Source organism: Bos javanicus, chromosome 11 (genome assembly GCF_032452875.1).
Source record: "Bos javanicus breed banteng chromosome 11, ARS-OSU_banteng_1.0, whole genome shotgun sequence".
In the NCBI taxonomy this organism is placed as follows: domain Eukaryota; kingdom Metazoa; phylum Chordata; class Mammalia; order Artiodactyla; family Bovidae; genus Bos; species Bos javanicus.
In genome coordinates, this window is record NC_083878.1 from 92363099 (window position 1) to 92382942 (window position 19844).

The 19844-nt window shown below is 55.1% G+C and overlaps 1 protein-coding gene across 14 annotated transcripts in view; it reads left to right on the top strand.

Annotated features, from left to right (window-relative positions):
- DAB2IP (DAB2 interacting protein) overlaps positions 1-19844 on the top strand; it is a 213760-nt gene that overhangs the window by 159671 nt on the left and 34245 nt on the right. The window contains exon 1 of one of the 14 annotated variants that reach the window (XM_061433415.1): positions 8557-12328. The exons of 12 other annotated variants lie outside the window; for them this stretch is intronic. Coding sequence is in view for 1 of the 2 variants with exons in the window: in XM_061433412.1 (XP_061289396.1) it covers positions 19334-19344 (11 nt within the window). In the remaining variant the exon portion in view is untranslated. Of the gene's footprint in view, positions 1-8556; positions 12329-16084; positions 19345-19844 lie in introns of those variants that run through there. One more of the 14 variants, XM_061433412.1, reaches the window with a different exon arrangement.

Below are 19844 nucleotides of genomic sequence, written 5' to 3' on the forward strand. Positions count from 1 at the left end.
AGGAGTAACTGGATCGGGGCAGTCTCTGAAATTCCAAGGATGTTCCCCGTGTTCTCACTCCATTTTACATATTATTCAAGATGGCTCTGAAGGGATCTTGCAAGAGGTTATGCAGTCCCCTGAGCTGAGGCTCGAAGGATTTGGAGGAAGCACCTTATTCAAGGTCAAATAACTGGCAAGTACATCTTCTCACCCCCAGAGAGAAGCTTATTTCTCTTTAACTTGTGACCTTCTCCTGTGACAGCTATCATGCAGAGGGAAAGCCCTGTCACAGGGGCCTGTTTTATTATAAAAAGACATTAGAACTGTGTGGATCCACCAATGGGGATGGCTTCCTGCCTGGGGAAAATCTGGGAAGGCTTCCAGGAAGAGGAGGGTATTAGAATTAGAGAGGGAGTTAAGAGGGGACCAGCATTTAAATAGGTGCAAATGAGTGTCTGGGCTGAGGCAGATCTACTTTCAGATTGTGGCTCAACCAACTTAGGCAAGTGATTGAGCTTCTCTAGACTTGATTTCTTCATTTGTAAAGTGGTTATAGTGTCCTTACCTGATTAATGCTATTATTGATCTCCAGTGAGAGGCCTGCTTGGGGCCTGCACCCTGAAAGAGAGCTCAGAGATAGGCTCCACCCCCTCCATCTCTGGTGCCTTGCATTCTCTAGGAGGGCAAGGGCTTCCTCTGCCCTAGGGCCTCCCTTGGTGACTACAGCCTCACCTCTCCCTTGTTTTGAAATTTTATTCAGTTCAGTTGCTCAGTTGTGTCCAACTCTTTGCGACCTCGTGGACCGCAGCACACCAGGCTTCCCTGCCCTTCACTATCTCCCAGAGTTTGCTCAAACTCAAGTCCATCGAGTCAGTGATGCCATCCAACCATCTTATTCTGTCGCTGTCTTCTCCTCCTGCCCAGTCTTCCCCAGCATCAGGGTCTTTCCAGTAAGTCGGCTCTCCGCCTCAGGTGGTCAGAGTATTGGAGCTTCGGCATCAGTCCTTCAGATGAATATTCAGGGTGGATTTCCTTTAGGATTGAATCAGTCCTTCAGATGAATATGCAGGGTGGATTTCCTTTAGGATTGACTGGTTTCATCTCTTTGCTGTCCATAGACCCAGATGAAGCTGGGAGGGGAAGCCTCACCTCAGAAGGAAGGGACCCACCAATAAGGACACTGGCTAGGAGTTCTCTGGGGTTTGGGGGTGTGAGCAGATGGAGCGGGCGGGTCTTTTTGGATTACCTGTGCTCAGAACAGAGCTGAGCCCAAGCAAGGACACCCCAGGGGATGGAAGGAGTTACTTCCCATGATGGGTATTGCTGTGGGGCTACAGGTAGACAGACCTCTTGATGAGTCCTACAGGTGTCCTACCTGCACACAATAGGTGCCTGACAGTCTGGCACTTAGTAGGAGCTCAGTTGTTGCCAAGGGTCTGGAGCAGGCTGAAACCACAAGGACTGGACTGGAGCTTGTAAGCCTCTGGAGTCGAGGCTGTGGAGTAGGCAGGAGCGGCCTCAGATGTTCTCCCACCCACCCGTTCATCCGTATTTACCTGGAAGGGGTGGATTACATGATCCCATTGCACCAGAGAGTATACAGCAGCCACTCTAGTTTGATTAGCCCCTCCAGGTGGTGGCTATAAGGGAAGTAGGAGTGATTCCGTGTGTGTGGTGGAGGCTCAATACCTGGAAAACATTGCTGTGGCTTTCCAGTAGGATGGAAAAGGGGGTGACCCCAGGCAAAAAGGTCGGGCTGGTTGGCTGTGCCTTTCCCAGAGGGATTTTCAGTTCAGTGAGGGTGGTATCAGTGTGACTCAAGGGTGAATCCTAGGCCAGTGGGTCGGGCACCATTTGGGCTCCTGGGTCCGTCTTGTGGCACTCAGAGACCTGGGCAGCTCACTCCCTCTCCCTTCTGCTGCTGCTAAGTCGCTTTAGTCGTGTCCGACTCTGTGCGACCCCATAGACGGCAGCCCACCAGGCTCCTCTCCCTTCTGCTGCTGCTGCTGCTAAGTCGCTTCAGTCGTGTCCAACTCTGTGCGACCCCATAGACGGCAGCCCACCAGGCTCCCCCGTCCCTGGGATTCTCCAGGCAAGAACACTGGAGTGGGTTGCCATTTCCTTTTCCAATGCGTGAAAAGTGAAAGTGAAGTCTCTCAGTCATGTCCGACTCTTAGCGACTCCATGGACTGCAGCCTACCAGGCTCCTCCACCCATGGGATTTTCCAGGCAAGAGTACTGGAGTGGGGTGCCATTGCCTTCTCCGCCTCTCCCTTCTACCAGGCACTAAACCTCTTGCTGGCCCAGCCCAGGACAGAGGAGAATAACCGCCCTTGGAGCTTGAACCCAGTTCTTCCCAGCGAGGGGACCTGTCTAGCTATCTAGTTCCAAGCTGGGGCACGGAGTCGGGTGTCCGGTTTTACTGGGTGACCGTGGTAGACAACCCCTGTGGGTTTGCACCTCCGTCTTTGTTCGCATTTTTTAAACGTCCCTGGAGAGAGAGAGAAAGAGGGTGGAGAGCCTCCCGGCTGCTGCTGCTCTGAGCCCGACGAATTCCGGCCGGGCATCGTCCCCGCCCGCGTCCGGAGCGTAGCGGCGGGTTGGGATGGAAAGCGGTTGCAGCTGGGGCAGTTGGCGGCAGCTGGCCGCGGAATGTCCCCTGCGGCCGGCCTGGGAGGGCAGGGCCGGAGGCTCGGGGTGGGCGGGCTGGGGGCGGGGCCGGCCGCTTCCGGCCTGGAGCGCGAGGGGTGTGGTGCCGGGCGGGCAGGGGTCGCACCCTGGACCCTCCGGGAGCTTGGGTTGGGGGGAGGTGGTTTGGGTGCACCCCCGTCTTTTGGTCAACACCCCCTCCACGGCCGCTCTCACTTAGACAGCTTTGGCCGGCCTGTATCATACCAGCCAGAAGGAAAGCTAGTATTCGTTCAGGACACCTGTTAGTGCCTGCTTTGTGCAAGGCATGGCCGGAGGTGTGTCGGACCTACCAGGTGAACAGGTCTGGACATTCTCCCAGGGGGAGGAGGAGGGGGCCCAAGCAAGAGCGTTTCAGATCCGTGTCATCCGGAAGCTGAGTGATAACCTGGGGGTGGGGGGTGGAAGTTACTCCTTTGGTTAGAACAGCCTCTGGTAAGGCGCGCAACGTTTGATCTGTGAGCCTGGCCTAGAGCCAGGGCCACGCGGAGGGAACGGCAAGTGCAAAGGCCCGGAGGCGGGACTGGGGCAGGGTGTGGCACCTTGGGGGCGGAGCGGCTCCCAGAGGACCCAGGGCTAGGTCCCGGGATCTACACCCTGCCCGTGTTCCTTGGGAGGGCGACGTGCTCCTGGCTGGAAGTGCGTATCTTTCCGGACTTCTTGCACCTGGAGGTTGTGCCATGTGGTTACCTGTATGGAAGGCTGTAATTTTCCACTTGTTCCCTGGAGGACCCGGAAATCTCTAGATGTCACCGCTGTGTTTTTTTTTAAGTCATTTTTGAAGTTTCAGCTTGGAAGACAAGTCAGCGTGTGCTTTGCGGGAAGGGAAAGCCCACCTGGTCAACTCCTGTTAGTTGCTGGCTTTGGCTGAGAGGTCCCCAGGTCTGGCCAGGAGAGGCACCTCGGTGCATGCCGGCCGCAAGAATGAGCCTCTGTGGCTTCGGACTCCTCTGTGACAGCCTCGGCAAGATCATGGGCCGGGCTTCTCTATGGAGATCCCACCATCCTCGAAAGCCAGATGTGGCTCCCGGGCTCCTGGTACCAAGACCCTGTTCAGCCCAGAGGCCTATCCCACTGCCAAGGTCTGTGGATGGCTCTGCCCTGGGAAGCGGGTGCAGGAAACTTCCTGTCCTGTGGGTGGGCTGGCTGGATAGCTGTGGGTGGGGGCTGGAGGGTGTGAGGGCTGTTTCTCCAAGGAGGCCCAGCCCTGGGACCTCACCCACCCTCCGACCAGGGCCTGGTTGATCCCCCACAGTCATTCCTGTGCAGCCTGGTTTCCACACTGACCTGGGTAGAATGAATGGGAGACTCCCTTGGGCTTGGAAGGAAGAGCGAAGGTGGGGACCGGCTCCTGCCTCCTGGGAGCCAGGCCGTGTCCTCCTGGGAGCTTTAAGCGCAGGGGGAGAGGATGGTGAGACACCCACTGACCAAGGAGGTGGAAGCAGACAGGCAAAGCTGTGGGGAAGGAAATCTAGGCGCAGGGAATCTGTGGGGTTGGAAGGTGGGCTGTGAAGAGGGGGGTTTCTGAAACCCCAAGTTTCAGAGCCAGCGACAACCCTCGGGCTTCTCTTTACCTAGCCTGGGGCTCCCAGCCACTGCCTCTTGGAGACAGATTTAATAATCCTAGGCTGTCTCTGTGGTGGTTAGTATTGCAGGAGAGAAGCTTTACTCCTAAAACTTTTATTGATCCAGACACTAATAAAAAGTAAAGAATTTTTTGGAGCAAGGTTTTTTTCCCTTTTTTCTACTAGCGCAAAGAACATCAGGGCCCTAAAACACGGGAGTGTTTTCCTCCTCCTCGTAGATTTGGTGGTGGGTAGGGTTGGCCTCTTTCAGATGTCACCTCTCCAGGAGGCTTCCCTGATCCTGCAGGTCTGCTTTGATGTTTAGTCGCTCCGTCGTGTTCCACTCTTTGCGATCCCATGGCCTGTAGCCCGCTGGGCTCCTCTGTCCATGGGATTTTCCCAGGCGAGAATACTGGAGTGGGTTGCCATTTCCTTCTCCAGGGGATCTTCCCCACCCAGGGATTGAACCCTTGCAGGCAGATTCTTTACCGCTGAGCCACTGGGAAAGCCCACAGTCATCCGTTTTCTCAAGCAGTTAACAGGCTACCACTATGCCTCTAGTCTGTCCTGTCCTCCAGGAGGGCTGGAGCGTTACCGAAAGCTTTCCTGTGCGCCTGAGACCCCCGGGCTGTGAGCAGCACTTGCTTCAAGGTGGCAGAGGCGTGGCTCTTGACTTCTTGTGTTTTTCTGGGTTGGTGTTCTTTGTTTCTTTGTTTTTACAAGTTCGTTTCATACATACTTACTGAGTTTTTACACCTTGCCGGACCCTTCCATAGGATTTAGAAATACAGCAGAGCTTCCCTTCTGTCAGGAGAGACAGAGCATCGTAAATGAGTGGAGAAACAAGTAATTCCAGACTGGGGGATGTGAGTCAGGGTTTTTGTCTGCTTTGTTCAGCACCTAAAATAGTGCCTGCACGTTGTTGTTGGTGGTGGTTTGCACTTAATAAATATTTGCTGGCTGAACGAGCAAGATGATAATGAAGGAAACAGCCAAGTGTTTCTGTGGGGAGGAGCTGGGGTGAGGGGGGCAGGGCGTGGGGAGGGGGCCAGAGCCTGTTGTAGCCGATCCAGCCGATTTAGCAGAAGGGGGTGGAACTGGAGCTCCTGCCTAGGCGTTAGAGAGGACAAAGTCCCTGAGGCGGGAAAGCCTCTGCTTCTAGAGGCAGATGGGGGTTGCCAGATGAGGTCAGAGGAAAGGCAGGTCACATTCGGCCAACTTCTGGTCCTGGGGAGGAGTTTAGTCAGTTCAGTTGCTCAGTCATGTCCGACTCTGAGACCCCGTGGACTGCAGCACGCCAGGCCTCCCTGTCCGTCGCCAACTCCCAGAGTTGACTCAAACTCATGTCCATTGAGTCGTTTGGAGTCAAATTGCTGTCTGGAGTAATTGGAGGGTTTTTAGCCCAAAAGTTAAATAATAGGATTTGCGTTTCTGAAGGGTTTCCCCTGACTCCCAGGTAGGGGGTTAGGGTCAGACTGATAAAGAGGCTTGGACAGGTGTGAGAGACTTTAGAGGTGGTAGTGACAGGATTTTGGCTTCCTTAGTGGCTTCTTGGGCTCCAAAATCACTGCAGATGGTGACTTCAGCCATGAAATTAAAAGACACTTGCTCCTTGAAAGAAAAGCTATGACCAACCTAGACAGCATATTAAAAAGCAGAGATATTACTTTGCCAACAAAGATCTGTCTAGTCAAAGCTATGGTTTTTCCAGTCGTCATGTATGGACGTGAGAGTTGGACTGTAAAGAAAGCTGAGCGCCAAAGAGTTGATGCTTTCGAACCATGGTATTGGAGAAGACTCTTGAGAGTCCCTTGGACTGCAAGGAGATCCAACTAGTCACTCCTAAAGGAAATCAGTCCTGAATATTCATTGGAAGGACTCATGATGAAACTGAAATACTTAGAAACTCCATGATACATGATGGAACTCCAATACTTTGGCCATCTGATGTGAAGAACTGACTCTTTAGAAAAGACCCTGATGCTGGGAAAGATTGAAGGCAGGAGGAAAAGGCAGCAACAGAGGACGAGATGGTTGGGTGGCATCACCAACTCAATGGACATAAGTTTGAGTAAGCTCCGGGAGATGGTAACGGGCAGGGACACCAGGCGTGCTGCAGTCCGTGGGATCGCAAAGAGTTGGACACGAGTGAGCGACTGAACTGAACTGAGTGGCTCAGTGGTAAAGAAATCGCAGGAAACTTGGGTTCAATCCGCAAATCGGGAAGATCCCCTGGAGAGGGAAATGGCAACCCACTCCAGTATTCTTGCCTGGAGAATTCCACAGATAGAGAAGCCTGGTGGGCTATACAGTCCTGGGGTCTCAAAGAGTCGGACACGACTGAGCAGCTAAACAGCAGAGAATGGCAGTGGTGGGGTGTGTTGATGGATTAGGCTCTGAAGGCCAGGGAGAGGGAGGGTGGCTGGCCTCTGAGACTCCTGGATTAAGCCCTGAGACAAAGCTCCACTTCAGATATTTCAGATTTGAAGTTCTGTGAGGTGTCCAAGGGCTGTCAGGCCAGCATTTAGATATATACGTCTGGAGCGCAGGGAAGGGGAAGGCTGGGAGAGAAGCTTTGGAGTCTTGAGCACTGGAGGTGTCTAAAGCTGAGGAGTGGATGAGCTCCACAAAGGAGAGGGTTTCACCAAGGGAAGAGTGCCCCCACATCAGCGTCTGACAAACTCCAAGACCTGGAGGAAAGGTGTGCGGAGAGGGGAGGGTGGCGGCCTGGGTCTCAGGGAGGGAGCTAGCTACCCTGTGGAGGAAGGAGGGGACTGGAACTGTGGTTGGCTCTGGTCGCCTGTGGGGCCATCGGGAGAAGGGGGTCGGGCCATGTGTGTGCTGAATAGAAAGGAAGTGAGTTGAAGAGGAGGCAGCAGGGCCTGAGGAGGGCGAGGCAAGTGGGCCAGCCCAGGCAGTCGGGGAGGGTGAGGCAAGTGGGCCAGTCCAGGGAGCCAGGGAGGGCGAGTGAGGGGCTCCCATGCCCTCCGTCTGCACCTTGCTCTCCCGGCCGTGGGCCTCCCCCAGGATCCTCTGAGCGGGATCCCTAGAGTTAAGATTGGGGAGGGCTGGACTGGGCCCCCCTAAGTGACGTCCAGTGGCTCTTTGAGTTCTCTCTCGCTCTCTCCTTGGAGGGCTCGAGTCCCACCCTGTAGTGTCACCTGCCCTTCTTCCCCTCTTCCCACCTGATCGCTCTTTGAGTCCAGGCGCCTAAGGGAGAGCACCGTGAGCCTGGCTCTCCTTGCAAGGCCCTCTACCTTTCCCAGAGCTGAGCTGGACTTGGGCTGCACTGATGGCTTCGCTCTGGATGCTGCTTTTGTGGGTTTGGCCTCCAGAGAAGTTTGAGGTCTATTTCAGAATATTTTGGTGACCCAGATCTTGATCTCTCTGCAACACTTAGCCGTGAGGCAGGAACGGTGGGGTGGGGGGCAGTTAGAATGTGTTCGGCTCATTGAGGGGACAGTGTAGAGCTGGGGACAGCCCAAGAGCTAACAGTCTCCAGATGGATTCTGAGTGTCTGTTGAATGAATGGCACTCAGATATTTGAGTCTTTGGGCTCCCAAGTTGTTTTGATAAATGCTTTCTCTGCATTTGGCTAGCCACTGTTTTTACATCTTTTCTCTTCCAAGGATAGCTTGTTTCCTCATTTTATACATGAAGAAACTGAGGCACAGGAAAATAAAGGATTTTCGCAAAGTCCCACAGTTGCTGAGTAACACAATCAGAATCACTACTCAGCCCTGCAGACTTCCAAATCACTCCACCTCCTACTGACAGATGAACCCTATGGACAAGGAGATGATGGTGTGAGTTTAAGGCACCCAGGTCCCTCCCTGCCCCCTCAGAAGCGGTCGTATGCTCTGCCGGGGCTGTCGGGCATGCCTCCTGCCTCCTGATCCCTGATTCTTCTGGTCCCCGCCCCCGCTTCTCCTTCCCCTGCTCACCAAGAAGCACACACACCAGTTGCTTTAGGTTCTAGGAAGATAGAAGAGGCTTCCCAGGTAGCTCAGTGGTAGAGAATCTGCCTGCCGATGATGGCTGCTGAACTCCTCCATAGAAAGGCAGCTTAGCGGCAGCACATCCCCTGGGAGACTCTTAAGGAGGCGAGGGTTCACTCCTCATGGTGGGGAGACTGAGGTCCAGAGCTGGCCAGGTGGGCTCTGCCTGGAGAGGTGATGCCTTTTGCTGCCTCCTGACATGTCCTGTGGCCTGGAGCCTTTGCACCCTCTCACTCCCAACAGATCCCAGTTAGCCTGGGGGTGGGGTGGGGTGGGGCGGGGCAGAGGCAGGGCCTGTTTTCAGGTCGCAAAGAATTCCAACTACAGCCCAGCCTTTCGTGACCTGGGTGCTTCTAGAGGAGGGTGGGCAGCTGGAACGTGTTAAAGGGTGGTCTTGCCTGGGAGTCACTGAGGATCCTGGGTGGACCCCATCTTTACAGAAATCAACTGAGGCCCAGAGAAAGATGTGACTCTTGCCCAGAGTCACTACTCAGAAAGTGACCACTTTGTGTCTCCCAGCATATCCTGGGGCAGTGTCCTTCAGCCTAGCTAAACAGGCTGGCCTTTATCAAGTGCTCCCTGAAAGTCAGCTTTGTTCTGTAGCTTATTGAGTCCTCACAGCAAGCCCTGGGGGCTGAGCGCTGTTGATGTTATTGCAGAGGGGGAAGCAGGCCCAGAGAGGTGACCTGACTTGTCCAAGAACACAAGATTGGAAGTGGCACAGTCCAGATTTGAACAGTCTGACTTCAGAGCCCATGTTCCTAACCACTAGGGTACACAGCTTCAGACTTACTTGACTGCCAGGCTCCATAGAAACAGACCAAGGGTGGTACATCCTTGAATGACCTGGCCCCTGCAGAGTTAGGCCTGAGGACTGTGCCTGGCCTTAGCCTTTGTGATAGGATGGCCATACAGCACCTCTGGGCTGCCCACCCACTCCTGGTGTTCAGAAGTGGCCCACTCTTCTTGGAGGGCTTGCTAGACCAGGTACAGAGGCCCAGGCAGTCAAGTCTCTCCTGTCCTCTGCTCTGTGTGTGTGTGTGTGCGTGCTCAGTCATGTCCGACTCCTTGCATCCCCATGGGCTGTATAGCCCAGCAGGCTCCTCTGTCCATGGGATTTCCCAGGCAAGAATCTGGGAGTGGGTTGCCATTTTTCTTCTCCATTCTTCTCCTCTGCCTGCTCCTATTTTAGCAGCTCACAGGCTATGCCCACTCTTGGAGCCTAGGGGGCCCCAGAGGGCCCCCACCCTTGCAGTCCCACCTCTTCTCTTCCTGTGGACCGTGGTCAGCTTGCCTGAGCCCTGAGCCTGGAAGGATGGGGTACCCCTCCTCTGACTTTGGAGCCGGTTTGGGAGGGAGGGAGGGCCTGGCTGTCAGGGCCTGTGTGCAGGGCTCCAGACCTCCCTCTTCTCTTCCTCCCTCTCCCTGCCGTTCCCGTGCTCATGGTCTCTAGTCTTTTCATCTGTGAGAAGGGGGAAAGAACACAACCGAGCTCATAGGGTTTTGAGGCTTAGACTGGAAGCCCAGTGTTGGGGCACCTGTGATGAAAGATGCTAGTGGAGGCGGAACAGATGGGGCCTCCAGAGGGCAGGTGGGAGAAGACGCCTGGCCCTGGCTGACCTCATGTGGCTGGGCTCTGGCCGCGGACTGTGCCATCCCGAGTGAGTCGGGAACCCTCGCGCACCATGACTTCCTCCTCTGAAAGATGTGTCCAGGTGCTACCTGCCTGGCATAGTTGTGAGGAGTCATGAGATGCTGCTGTGAAGGAGTGTTGTGCTGGCCTGTTGTGAGGGTTGAAAAATTTGTCTTTCCCACTCTTATTCTTGAGATGTCACCATCCCACAGAAAAAGAAGGGCAAGAAGGCAAAGTGGTTGTCTGAGAAGGCTTTACAAGTAGCTGAAGAAGGAAGAGAAGAAACAAGAGAGAAAGGGAAAGATACACCCAACTGAATGCAGAGTTCTAGAAAATAGCAAGGAGAGATAAGAAAGCCTTCTTCAATGAACAGTGCAGAAAAGTAGAGGAAAACAATAGAACGGGAAAGACTAGAGCTCTCATCAAGAAAATTGGAGATATCAAAGAAACACTTCACATAAGGATAGGTGCACTAAAGGACAGACATGGTAAGGACCTAACAGAGGCAGAAGAGATTAAGAGGATGTGGCAAGAATACACAGAAGAACTATATAAAAAAGTTGACCCGGAAAACCATGATGGTGTCTTCTCACCTAGAGCCTCAAGTGGTCCTTCGGAAGCATCACTACAAACAAAGCTAGAGAAGGTGATGGAATGCCAGCTGAAATATTTCAGATCCTTAAAGATGCTGCTGCTAAAGTGGTGTACTCAATACGTCAGCAAATTTGGAAGACTCAGCAGTGACCACAGGACTGGAAAAGGTCACTTTTCATTCCAGTCCCAAAGAAGGAGCAGTGCAAAAGAATGTTCAAACTATTGGACAGCTGTGCTCATTTTGTGTGCTAGTAAGGCTATACTCAAAATCCTTCAAGCTAGTCTTCAGCAATACATGAACAGCGAACTCTTAGATGTACAAAATGGGTTCAGAAAAGGCAGAAGAATCAGAGATCAAATTGCCAACATTAATTGGATCATAGAGAATGTGAGGGAGTTCTAGAAAAACATCTACTTCTGCTTCATTGACTATGCTAAAGCCTTTGAATGTGTGGATCACAACAAACTGGAAAATTCTTAAAGAGAAGGGAATACCAGACCACCTCATCTGTCTCCTGAGAAGCCTGTCTGTGGGTCAAGAAGCAACAGTTAGAACTGGACATGGAACAACAGACTGGTTCCAAATTGGGAAAGGAGTATGTCAAGGCTGTATATTGTCATCTTGTTTATTTAACTTACATGAAGAGTACATCATGCAGAACGCTGGACTGGATGAGTCACAAGCTGGAATCAAGATTGCCAGGAGAAATATCAACAACCTTAGATGTGCAGATGGTAGATACCACCCTAATGGCAGGATTAATGAAGGGGCACTAAAGAGCCTCTTGACAAGGGTGAAAGAGAAGGGTGAAACAGCTTGTTTAAAACTCAACATTTAAAAAACTAAGATCATGGCATGTGGTTTCATCACTTCATGGCAAATAGAAGGGGAAAAGTAGAAGCACTGACAGGTTTTATTTTCTCGGCCTCCAAAAATCAGTGTGGATGGTGATTGCAGCCATGAGGTTAAAAGATGCTTGCTCCTTGGAAGGAAAGCTATGACAAACCTAGACAGCATATTAAAAAGCAGAGATGTCACTTTGCTGACAAAGGGCCATCTAGTCAAAGCTATGGTTTTTCCAGTAATTGTGTACAGATGTGAAAATAGGACCATAAAGAAGGCTGAACACCAAAGAATCGATGCTTTTGAACTGTCGTGGTGGAGAAGATTCTTGAGAGTCCCTTGGACAGCAGGGAGCTCAAACCAGTCAATCCTAAAGGAAATCAACCCTCAATATTCATTGGAAGGACTGATGCCGAAGCTCCAATACTTCGGCCACCTGATGCAAAGAGCCGGCTCACTGGAAAAGACTCTGATGCTGGGAAAGGTTGAAGGCAAAAGAAGAGGGCGGCAAAGGATGAGGTGGATAGATAGCATCACTGGCTCAATGAACGTGCATTTAAGCAAACTCTGGCAGATAGTGAAAGACAGGAAAGCCTGGCCTGCTGCATTCCATGGGGTCACAAAGAGTTGGATACAACCTAGCAAGTGAACAACAACAGGTGAATTTGGATTTTTACTATTGGGCATTTTGTCTAAAATCTTCCTGAGACTTCTAATCTGATCCTGACTTTTGAGGGATTTGGGGATTTTTGCCGTGTTGTGTCCTGTACAGAAAAAGGGAGCTGTGCCTTTAAGTCCTCAGCAACCCCAAGTGGGACACTGGCCCTTTAAAAGCACATTACAGAGAGTTGGAACTTAGCCTTTGTTTAACTAGCCATGTTCAGTCCCAGCGGACAGGGCTGGAGCGGTATGTCTAGGACCAGAGTGGAGTTGGACTGGCTGGGCCCAGTGGGGGACAGCGGGCAGCGGGGGTGGCTGGCCCAGCCCCTCGGTTTCCCAAGCCCGGTGGCCGCACTGAGGGATGGTGAGTGACCTGATGGCCCGAGCGGAGGTCGGGATGAGGGAGGCCGAGGAAGAGGGCGGGGGGTAGCCGCCAGCCTTGGCCCCTGAGCAGCCTCTCGGGCCCAGGGAGCAACTAACTGAGGCCTGTGGGAGCGGCCCATCAGAGAGGGTGTCTGGCCTTGGGAGGGCTTCGGCTGTTCCCCAGCAATGGTGTCTCTGCCCCGCTGCAGGCATCTCCCGCCGGCCCAGAATGTGGAAGCAATTAGGATGGCCCGCCAAAAAAGCGAGAAACGGAGGAGTGTTGTTGCTGTTTTTAGTTTTTAAAAGAGAGGAAATCCAGTGTCAGTGGCCCTTTTCCGTGAGCAGGCCCAGGGGCTGCTGTGGCTGCTCCGAGAACCGGGAAATGAGGAGCCCGGCCTTTGCTCAGAATTGCCGAGTCCAGGGCTGCGCTGGGTGGGGCTGTGCTGGGGTTCAGGGGCCGTGTCAGCTCTCCCCCAGCCCCGGCCCCCAGCTGGAGTCTTTCTCTCTCTCTCTCCGTCTCCCTGCCTTTGTCTGGTCCCTGATCCGGAGGCCGGCCGTGGGTTGAGCTTGGGGTGTGTTTTGCTCCAACTTAAATGCTTCCAACAGTTGTCAGGAGCCTGTGATGCAGAAGTGTGTGCCCAGGAAGTTACCTCCTCTCGGGGGAAATAGGGGTTTTGGCTTGTCTCGTACTGCCCTGTGGAGGAGAGTGAGCCAGCGCTCTGAAGGTGAAGCCAGCCCTATGCCTGGCTTCTTGCAGGTATCTGTGGTCCTAAACCCTGCCCACCTTCACTGCCATGGCTGGGGGGCTGCCGACCCCTACCAGCTAGGTGGCCTTCTCACTGTTTTCCAGACAGGTGACGCAGGAGGTGACACACCAGCTCTCTCTGGTGACTCACAACTTTTCTAAGTTACCTGAAAATTGGTGTGTTTGATCGCACAGTTTCTGTAAGTTTGGTCAAAGTCTCAAAGGCATTGACAGGCAGTGGAAAGAGTTTGGAGTTGGAGCCCGGATGCCAGGCCTCCAGCCCTTGCCCCAGTGCCTGTGAACTGTGACCTTGGGCAAGCTCCTGGACTTCACTGAGCCTCTGCTTCCGGGGGAGCGGAGTGTAGAGGGGAAGCCCTGGGGGGAGGAGTCAGTTCAGCTGGGATGGGCGGGCAGCACGGAGGTGGTGGTCTTTGAGCCAGGCATCGACGGGTAAGGCTCACCAGCCTCCTGCGTGTGTTCTAGGTGGAGGTGCAAAACCCAGGATGCCTGAGTTGGGACGTGCCTCGGAGGCTGTATATACAGTGTACGGCCTTACTAGTCGGAATCCCGTGGGCCAGTGGCAAATGACAGGCAGGGCTAGCTTATCCTAGAGTCAGCAGTGTGGGGTGGGAGAAGAGGGTGGGCTCTTGGAGCCTGGCACCCTCTCTGGCCTTGGGAAGCCCCTCAAGGCTTCACGGTGTGTTTTCTTAACTGAGGTTGGGTCGCTGGACCCCCTAAGTGGCAGTGATATGGAGTCCTTTAAACAAGGCGCCAGGGCCCTTCGAGGTGTGCAGGGTGTCATGGGTGAGGTGGGGTGCTGGAGAGCCATGGACGGCTTAGAATCGCTGAGGTCACAAGGAGCAGGAGGAACTTGGCAGCCTCGCCCTGGGCTTGACATGAGTCTGTGCCTTTGCCTGCGACCTGGGAGCTGGTGGCTTGTTGGCAGCCACCCACCCAGCTGTCTCACGCGAGTTTCAGCCTGGGAATCGGAGCTCTGAGGCCCCGCTGGGACTCCCAGATGCCAGGCTTTGGGAGGATGGGGAACCGGGCTCCCTAGGCCCCCCGGGCTCAGCGCTGGCATACTGGAGAGGCGCCCCGTGACTGTATACTGGGGCGCCGGGTTAGCTCAAACCAGGGTGGGGTTGTTAGCGTAACAACCTGCAGCAGGCTCCTGGAGGTGAGGGCAGCCCACTTGTCAGGTGAGAAAGCTGAGAGGCCCACCTGAGGGCTACGCTCCCTCGGCCTGGTGTCCCTTCTCCTTCGTGTCTTTGCCCCTTGTCTCCCTGAAGCCACAGAGCCCCCTGTCCTAAGCGGTGGCAGGACAGGAAATGGACACTGCTGCCAGAACTTACAGAGAAGGCAATGGCACCCCACTCCAGTACTCTTGCCTGGAAAATCCCATGGGCAGAGGAGCCTGGTAGGCTGCAGTCCATGGGGTCTCGAAGAGTCGGACATGACTGAGCGACTTCACTTTCACTTTTCACTTTCATGCATTGGAGAAGGAAATGGCAACCCACTCGTGTTCTTGCCTGGAGAATCCCAGGGATGGCGGAGCCTGGTGGGCTGCTGTCTCTGGGGTCGCACAGAGTCGGACACAACTGAAGCAACTTAGCAGCAGCAGCAGCCAGAACCTACAATGCCCGTCACTCCTTAAATAGGGACTGGGAGGTACCTACTTAAAGCTGAAGTGCTGCAGGGCAGGAAGGGGCTGAAAGCCCCAGGAAAGCAGGGCTCCTGCATGTCAGGTTACACCCGTAACCCCAAAGGCAGTGTTGCCCCCACTTTACAGATGAGAAAACTGAGGCATGCGGGTTAATGAATTTGACTGAAGGCAGAGGAGTGTACGTGTGTGTGTTCTTAAGGAAGGTTACCACATTAGACCAGTCACAGCCACACGATGCCAGGAGCTGGGCTGTGTTGACGATTGATCCGTCTTTGGTTGAGGCAGGAAGTTTAGTGCCCAGGCATGGGGGAAGGACAGTCCCCAGGTCACCTTGTCACCGTAATGTGAATGCACCAGAAGGCCACCTGGCATGACAGTTGTGTCTCGGGTGGTGGAGGGGAGAGGGGAGATGATGACGTTCTTCAGAGGGGTCCACTGAGCCTAGGAGGGCTTCCTGAAAGTGGACAGCTGGGAGGAATTAGATGAGCCAGAGAGGAAGCTGTTTCCTTGGGGAGTGGAAGTCCTTGGTTCTTCAGTTCACGCTTCTTTTTCATTTCGTCATCCTTTCCCACTTGGGTCATGAGTCCCCAGGGCCCGAGGCAGCTGTTGGAGGTATTTATGGTCCCGGTGGGGGTGGGGGAGCCAGTCGTAAGCTAGTTGCACCCTACATGATCCGCGGTGCGATCCTTGGGGCCAAGGGGATTCAGGGGCGTGTTCACGCCTGCAAGGAGGAGTGGGGTGCAGCCTGGGCTCACAGGGAGGGACAGCACTGTCCCTTCATCAGGGTCCTCCAAGTGGAGGGGCTCACAGTCCAGCCCCGGACGGGCAGCAGCCTGGTACTCTGGGCCTGGTGAGGGTGGGGTGCGCCAGATGGGGCTGGTGCCGTGCTCCCACATTGGGGTGCTTTCCACGGGGACCTTGGGGCTTGGGGGGTCACTGTGCTTAGTTTTGCTGAGAGGCTGGACAGTTTCTCCTGGGGACCGGGGGTGGGGTGAGGTAGGGAGCTATCCCTACTCAGAAGCAGAAGGAGCACCCAGCCCTCACCTCACTTTCCATTTGCCCAAATCGCATCCTGTTCAATGAGTGTTCCTCAGATGCTCTTCTCTTAAAATTCAGGGCACTTCGCTGTTCTTCTGAGGTTTATGAATGTTTAAAAACTGCTTTGCGGTCCCCAAAGTAATTTGACAAGTCTGACAGCTATTGATTAAAAACCCAAAATTATTCAGGCTGCAGGATAACTTGGGGGAATAGATGGAAAGTGTTTTGTTTCTTCTCTCTCTGTGTGCCCCTTGCCCTTCCTGCCCAACCCACCCTCCCCCCGCAAAATGACATGGGGATGTGGGGAGGTAAATGTGTTCCTGAATGTTCTCTGAAAAGTCCATTAGGCTGCAGAATTAGAAAGGGGGTGTGGGGGATGGTCAAGATGCTGAGGGGCGCCCCTCCTGCTCGGGGGGCTGCCATCAACACCACTCACAGTGGTGGCCTCACCCCAAGCTGTCGTGGGTCAGGTCACCAACAGGGAAGGAAGTATCGCTGACTGCCTTGCAGGTGACAGAGGAGGAATGGATGTGGTTAGCATGTGGTCCCTACGTTAATGGGGAGTTGACATGTTGGGGATTTGGTTATAGTCTCTGAAGTGAAGAAGCAGCAGCCTGGAGAGAGTTCAGAACTTGTTCAGGGCCCTGCTGATCCAAGCAGATCAAAGGTGGAGAGGAAGAGGAAGGAGCCCAGGACCTGCCGGCCAGGTTCCCCTCCCCTCCCAGTGAGAGGGCCCCTGCCAGGGTGCAAGGTTGACTGGATCCCCGACCTCCAGGCCTGTCCTGGCCTGGTGTGGGGTGGGTACCATACTGTCCCAGCAGAGGCCGATCGGGCCATTGGGCTCCTGTCTTTCACTTCCTGATGCTGCGCCCCCAGCCAAGCCCCTCCTCTCCCAGCCTCAGTTTCCTCTGGTGTCCTGAAGCCTGCTGCGTCCAGTCCTGTGGATTGACAGGCTGTGTCCCGGGAGGGCCGCTCCATGAGCCAGGGCTCATCAGGTCTAGTTGAGTTCTTTACCCCCTTCCTGCTTGGGTGATCCCTCCTTTCATGCAGGGCGGTTGGGAGAAGACCATCTGATGGTGTGTGTACCTTGGAAAGAATACCTGTGGCAGAGCCGGGCATATGGTAGGCACTTTGTGTCTGTTGAGTGCAGGCTGCCGTGGCATCACTCATTCAGTGTACACGGGGCACCATGGGAGCGAGGCTTTGGGCTGCATGGAGCCGTGGGCCTGTGATGAGCCATCCTGTCCTACTGTCTCGGTCACGGGCACGCACCCTCCTCCTCCAGCTCAGCCCTGCGGTGTCAGGGAGGTGCAGGCTTCCAGGGTGGGGCAAGGCCAAAGACCGGGCACCTCCCAGCCCAGGGAGCTCCCAGCTCAGTGTGCGCACGGGGATAGGGTCACACCAGCTCCAGTGACAGCTGGCATCTGCCCCTTGGCTTTGGATGGCGAGAACCCTGGCTGAGAGGGGCCATGCCTCCAGGCACTGTCATCCCAGGAAACCTTCCCAGGCCAGGCAGCCAACCTCCCTGCCTTTTAAGGACAGGCTCTGTCTCCCCAGGGCCCTGGGGACCACCAGACAGCTGCATTCTTCTCCCCGCCCCTGGGACCCCAGCGGTTCCCAGGCCAACAGGGCAGACCGGGCCTGGGGAAGATATGACTCTGCTGGATATCCTGGGTGTGTGTGTAGGGGGAGAGGGGGGGTGCTGCCCTGTTTGTGTCCTGCTGCTTGATTCCCAGGAGGTCAGCGCCCTCACCCTGACTGTGCCCAGGACCCGCTCTTTCCCCTGTGGATACAGCTCCCTGGACCTGCCTGCCTGTGACAGGCGAGAGCACGGTTGGCATGTTCTGACCTGACTCGAGTCCACAGGTCCTGCCAGCCCTGCAGTGGGCGCCTCCTCCGTGGAGACCAACCTTGTCCAGGGTGTCTGCCCTTTCCAGGCCTGGCTGTGGGCCGTGATCCAAGACCACACAGGCAGGAAAGTGAGAGGTTGGGGGAGTCTGTGCTCAGAGTCCCAGGCAGAGGGGCTCACCTGGCCCCTCCGTGGGGTCTCCTGCCCCCTCCAGACACCCTCTTTCATCCTTTAACTTTAGGAAGTTAAGAGTTTTTATTGGGGGGGGGTTGTTTGTTTTTGAAAGCATCCCAGAACATTTGGGTAGGTGCAGTTTGTTTACGGGTGGGGGAAGTATGCCTGGCGAAGGTAGGAGGTTTGAGTGGTCAGGGGAAAGGAACAGAGAATTGCCCGCAAAGCCCCCACCTCGCCACCCCAGATGTCAGAAGCGTCAGCTACCCTAGAAACGTCAGTCTTGATACAACATGGGTAACCCTTAATCGGCCTGTTCACAGCTGTGCCCTCGCTCCTTACAGGGCTGCCTGGCATGAGGCAGTGAATAGAGCAGGGGCCAGCCTGCGTAACCGCTGTGGCCACTGGCATTGACCCTGGCTCCCCGGCCTTACCTCAGTTGGCCTCACAGCAGCCCTGGGAGGAAGGTATGTCAGCCCTCCCTACTTAGAGTCGGAGACACTGAGGCCTGGACAACATGTTAAAAGTCCTCAGGGTTGTGTGTTTCACAGGGAATGGAGACTACGTGTGCTCCTGTACCCGGCACCCTTGACACTAGGCTCTCCTGCCTGTTCCCAGCTGCAGGTGTGTGGCTGTGTGTTTACCCCTGGGGCTTACTCTGCTGCCGGTTTGTTATGCCAACAGTCCCCAGCAGCGCGGGCAGCCCCTCCTCGGCATATGTAAAGCTTCCAGCTCCTCGAATGCCTCCAGAGACAGCGTGCCCTCTCCTCTAAATCCAAACTGGGCTGGCCCACCCATCCCAGGGACAGTGTGTCTAGCTGGAATCGGCCCATCCTGTTCTTGGCCCCGCCTGCTGGAGGCATGCACCGCAGCTCCCTCTGCCCCTTTGAGATTTGGAAGGCGATTCTGAGCCTCTGGCTTTCCAGGCCATCCAGTCCCACGCTCCGCTAACCCCACCCGCAGCTGGAAACGTCTTCCCCGTGTGGTCTCATAGGGCTTTTTAATTATCACACATTTTATTTTCAAGTCTCCTCCCTCCTTGAAATAATAGGGAATTTGCTAAACTTCTGTGTCACTAACCTTTTCAGAGAAGAAAGGATGGAGTTGAAAAACAGCTCGTGGGTTGGCTGGAAGGCTATCAGATAAGGCCGAGGCCCTGGAGCCAGGACAATGTCCCCTTGTTCCCGCTGCCCGCCCTCACAATGGACTGCTGTTGGGGCCTGGCCATATCTCCAGCCCCAGCTCCACCCGCGCCTATGGCGAGCCCAAGTTTCCCTGGGCCCTGGGCACAGGCTGTCCGACCCCGGCCAGCCCCCTGGTTTCTTCCTCCCTGACCTGGAGTGAGGGGTCACGGCGAGCAGGTCAGCTGACTGTGGCCCCAGAAGGCCGCCAGCGGGGAGATGGAGGCTCGGGCGGATGTCGTTAGGCTCGGAGTCTGCCGGGTGGGACTCGGGTCCCCCTCGGCCACTTGCCACCTGTGCCATCCTGGGCGAGCTGCCTGGCCTTTCTGAGGCGCAGTCCCTCGGTCCTGACGGTTCTCATGAGAATCGGGTAAGGAGTCGGGTGGGAAAGTGTACGGAGTGGTGTTCAGCCACCCGGCCTGGGTGTGAGCGCTCATCTGTCTAGGGAGACCGGGGACGGTATGATGATGGCCACGTTCAGACTGGGCTTTGAAGGCCGAGAAAGAAGGCCGTTGTTGGGGGAGAGAGACTGGAGGGAAGGTGGGACGCAGAGGAGAGTCTGGGTCACTTGCTGGGGGTGTTGCGGGGGCAGAGTTGCAGGGCGGGTCCAAGCCCAGGTTGAAGCATTGCGGGCCTGCAGGGGCGGGCAGAGGGGCCCATCCGGTGGGAGGGTGCCGCCCCTCCTTAGCTGCCCCCAGGCCTGAACCCGGACACCTCCCAGAGGCAGGGCAGGGCAGGGCAGCCTTCCTCCCCTGTGGCCTCGCCTCTCCTGCCTATGGCCTGAGAATCGTGGCATCCCTCGATTCTTCCTTTATGGGAATTGTGAGGATTCCATGCGTGGAGAATACAGGTAAAGATGTACTGAGCAGC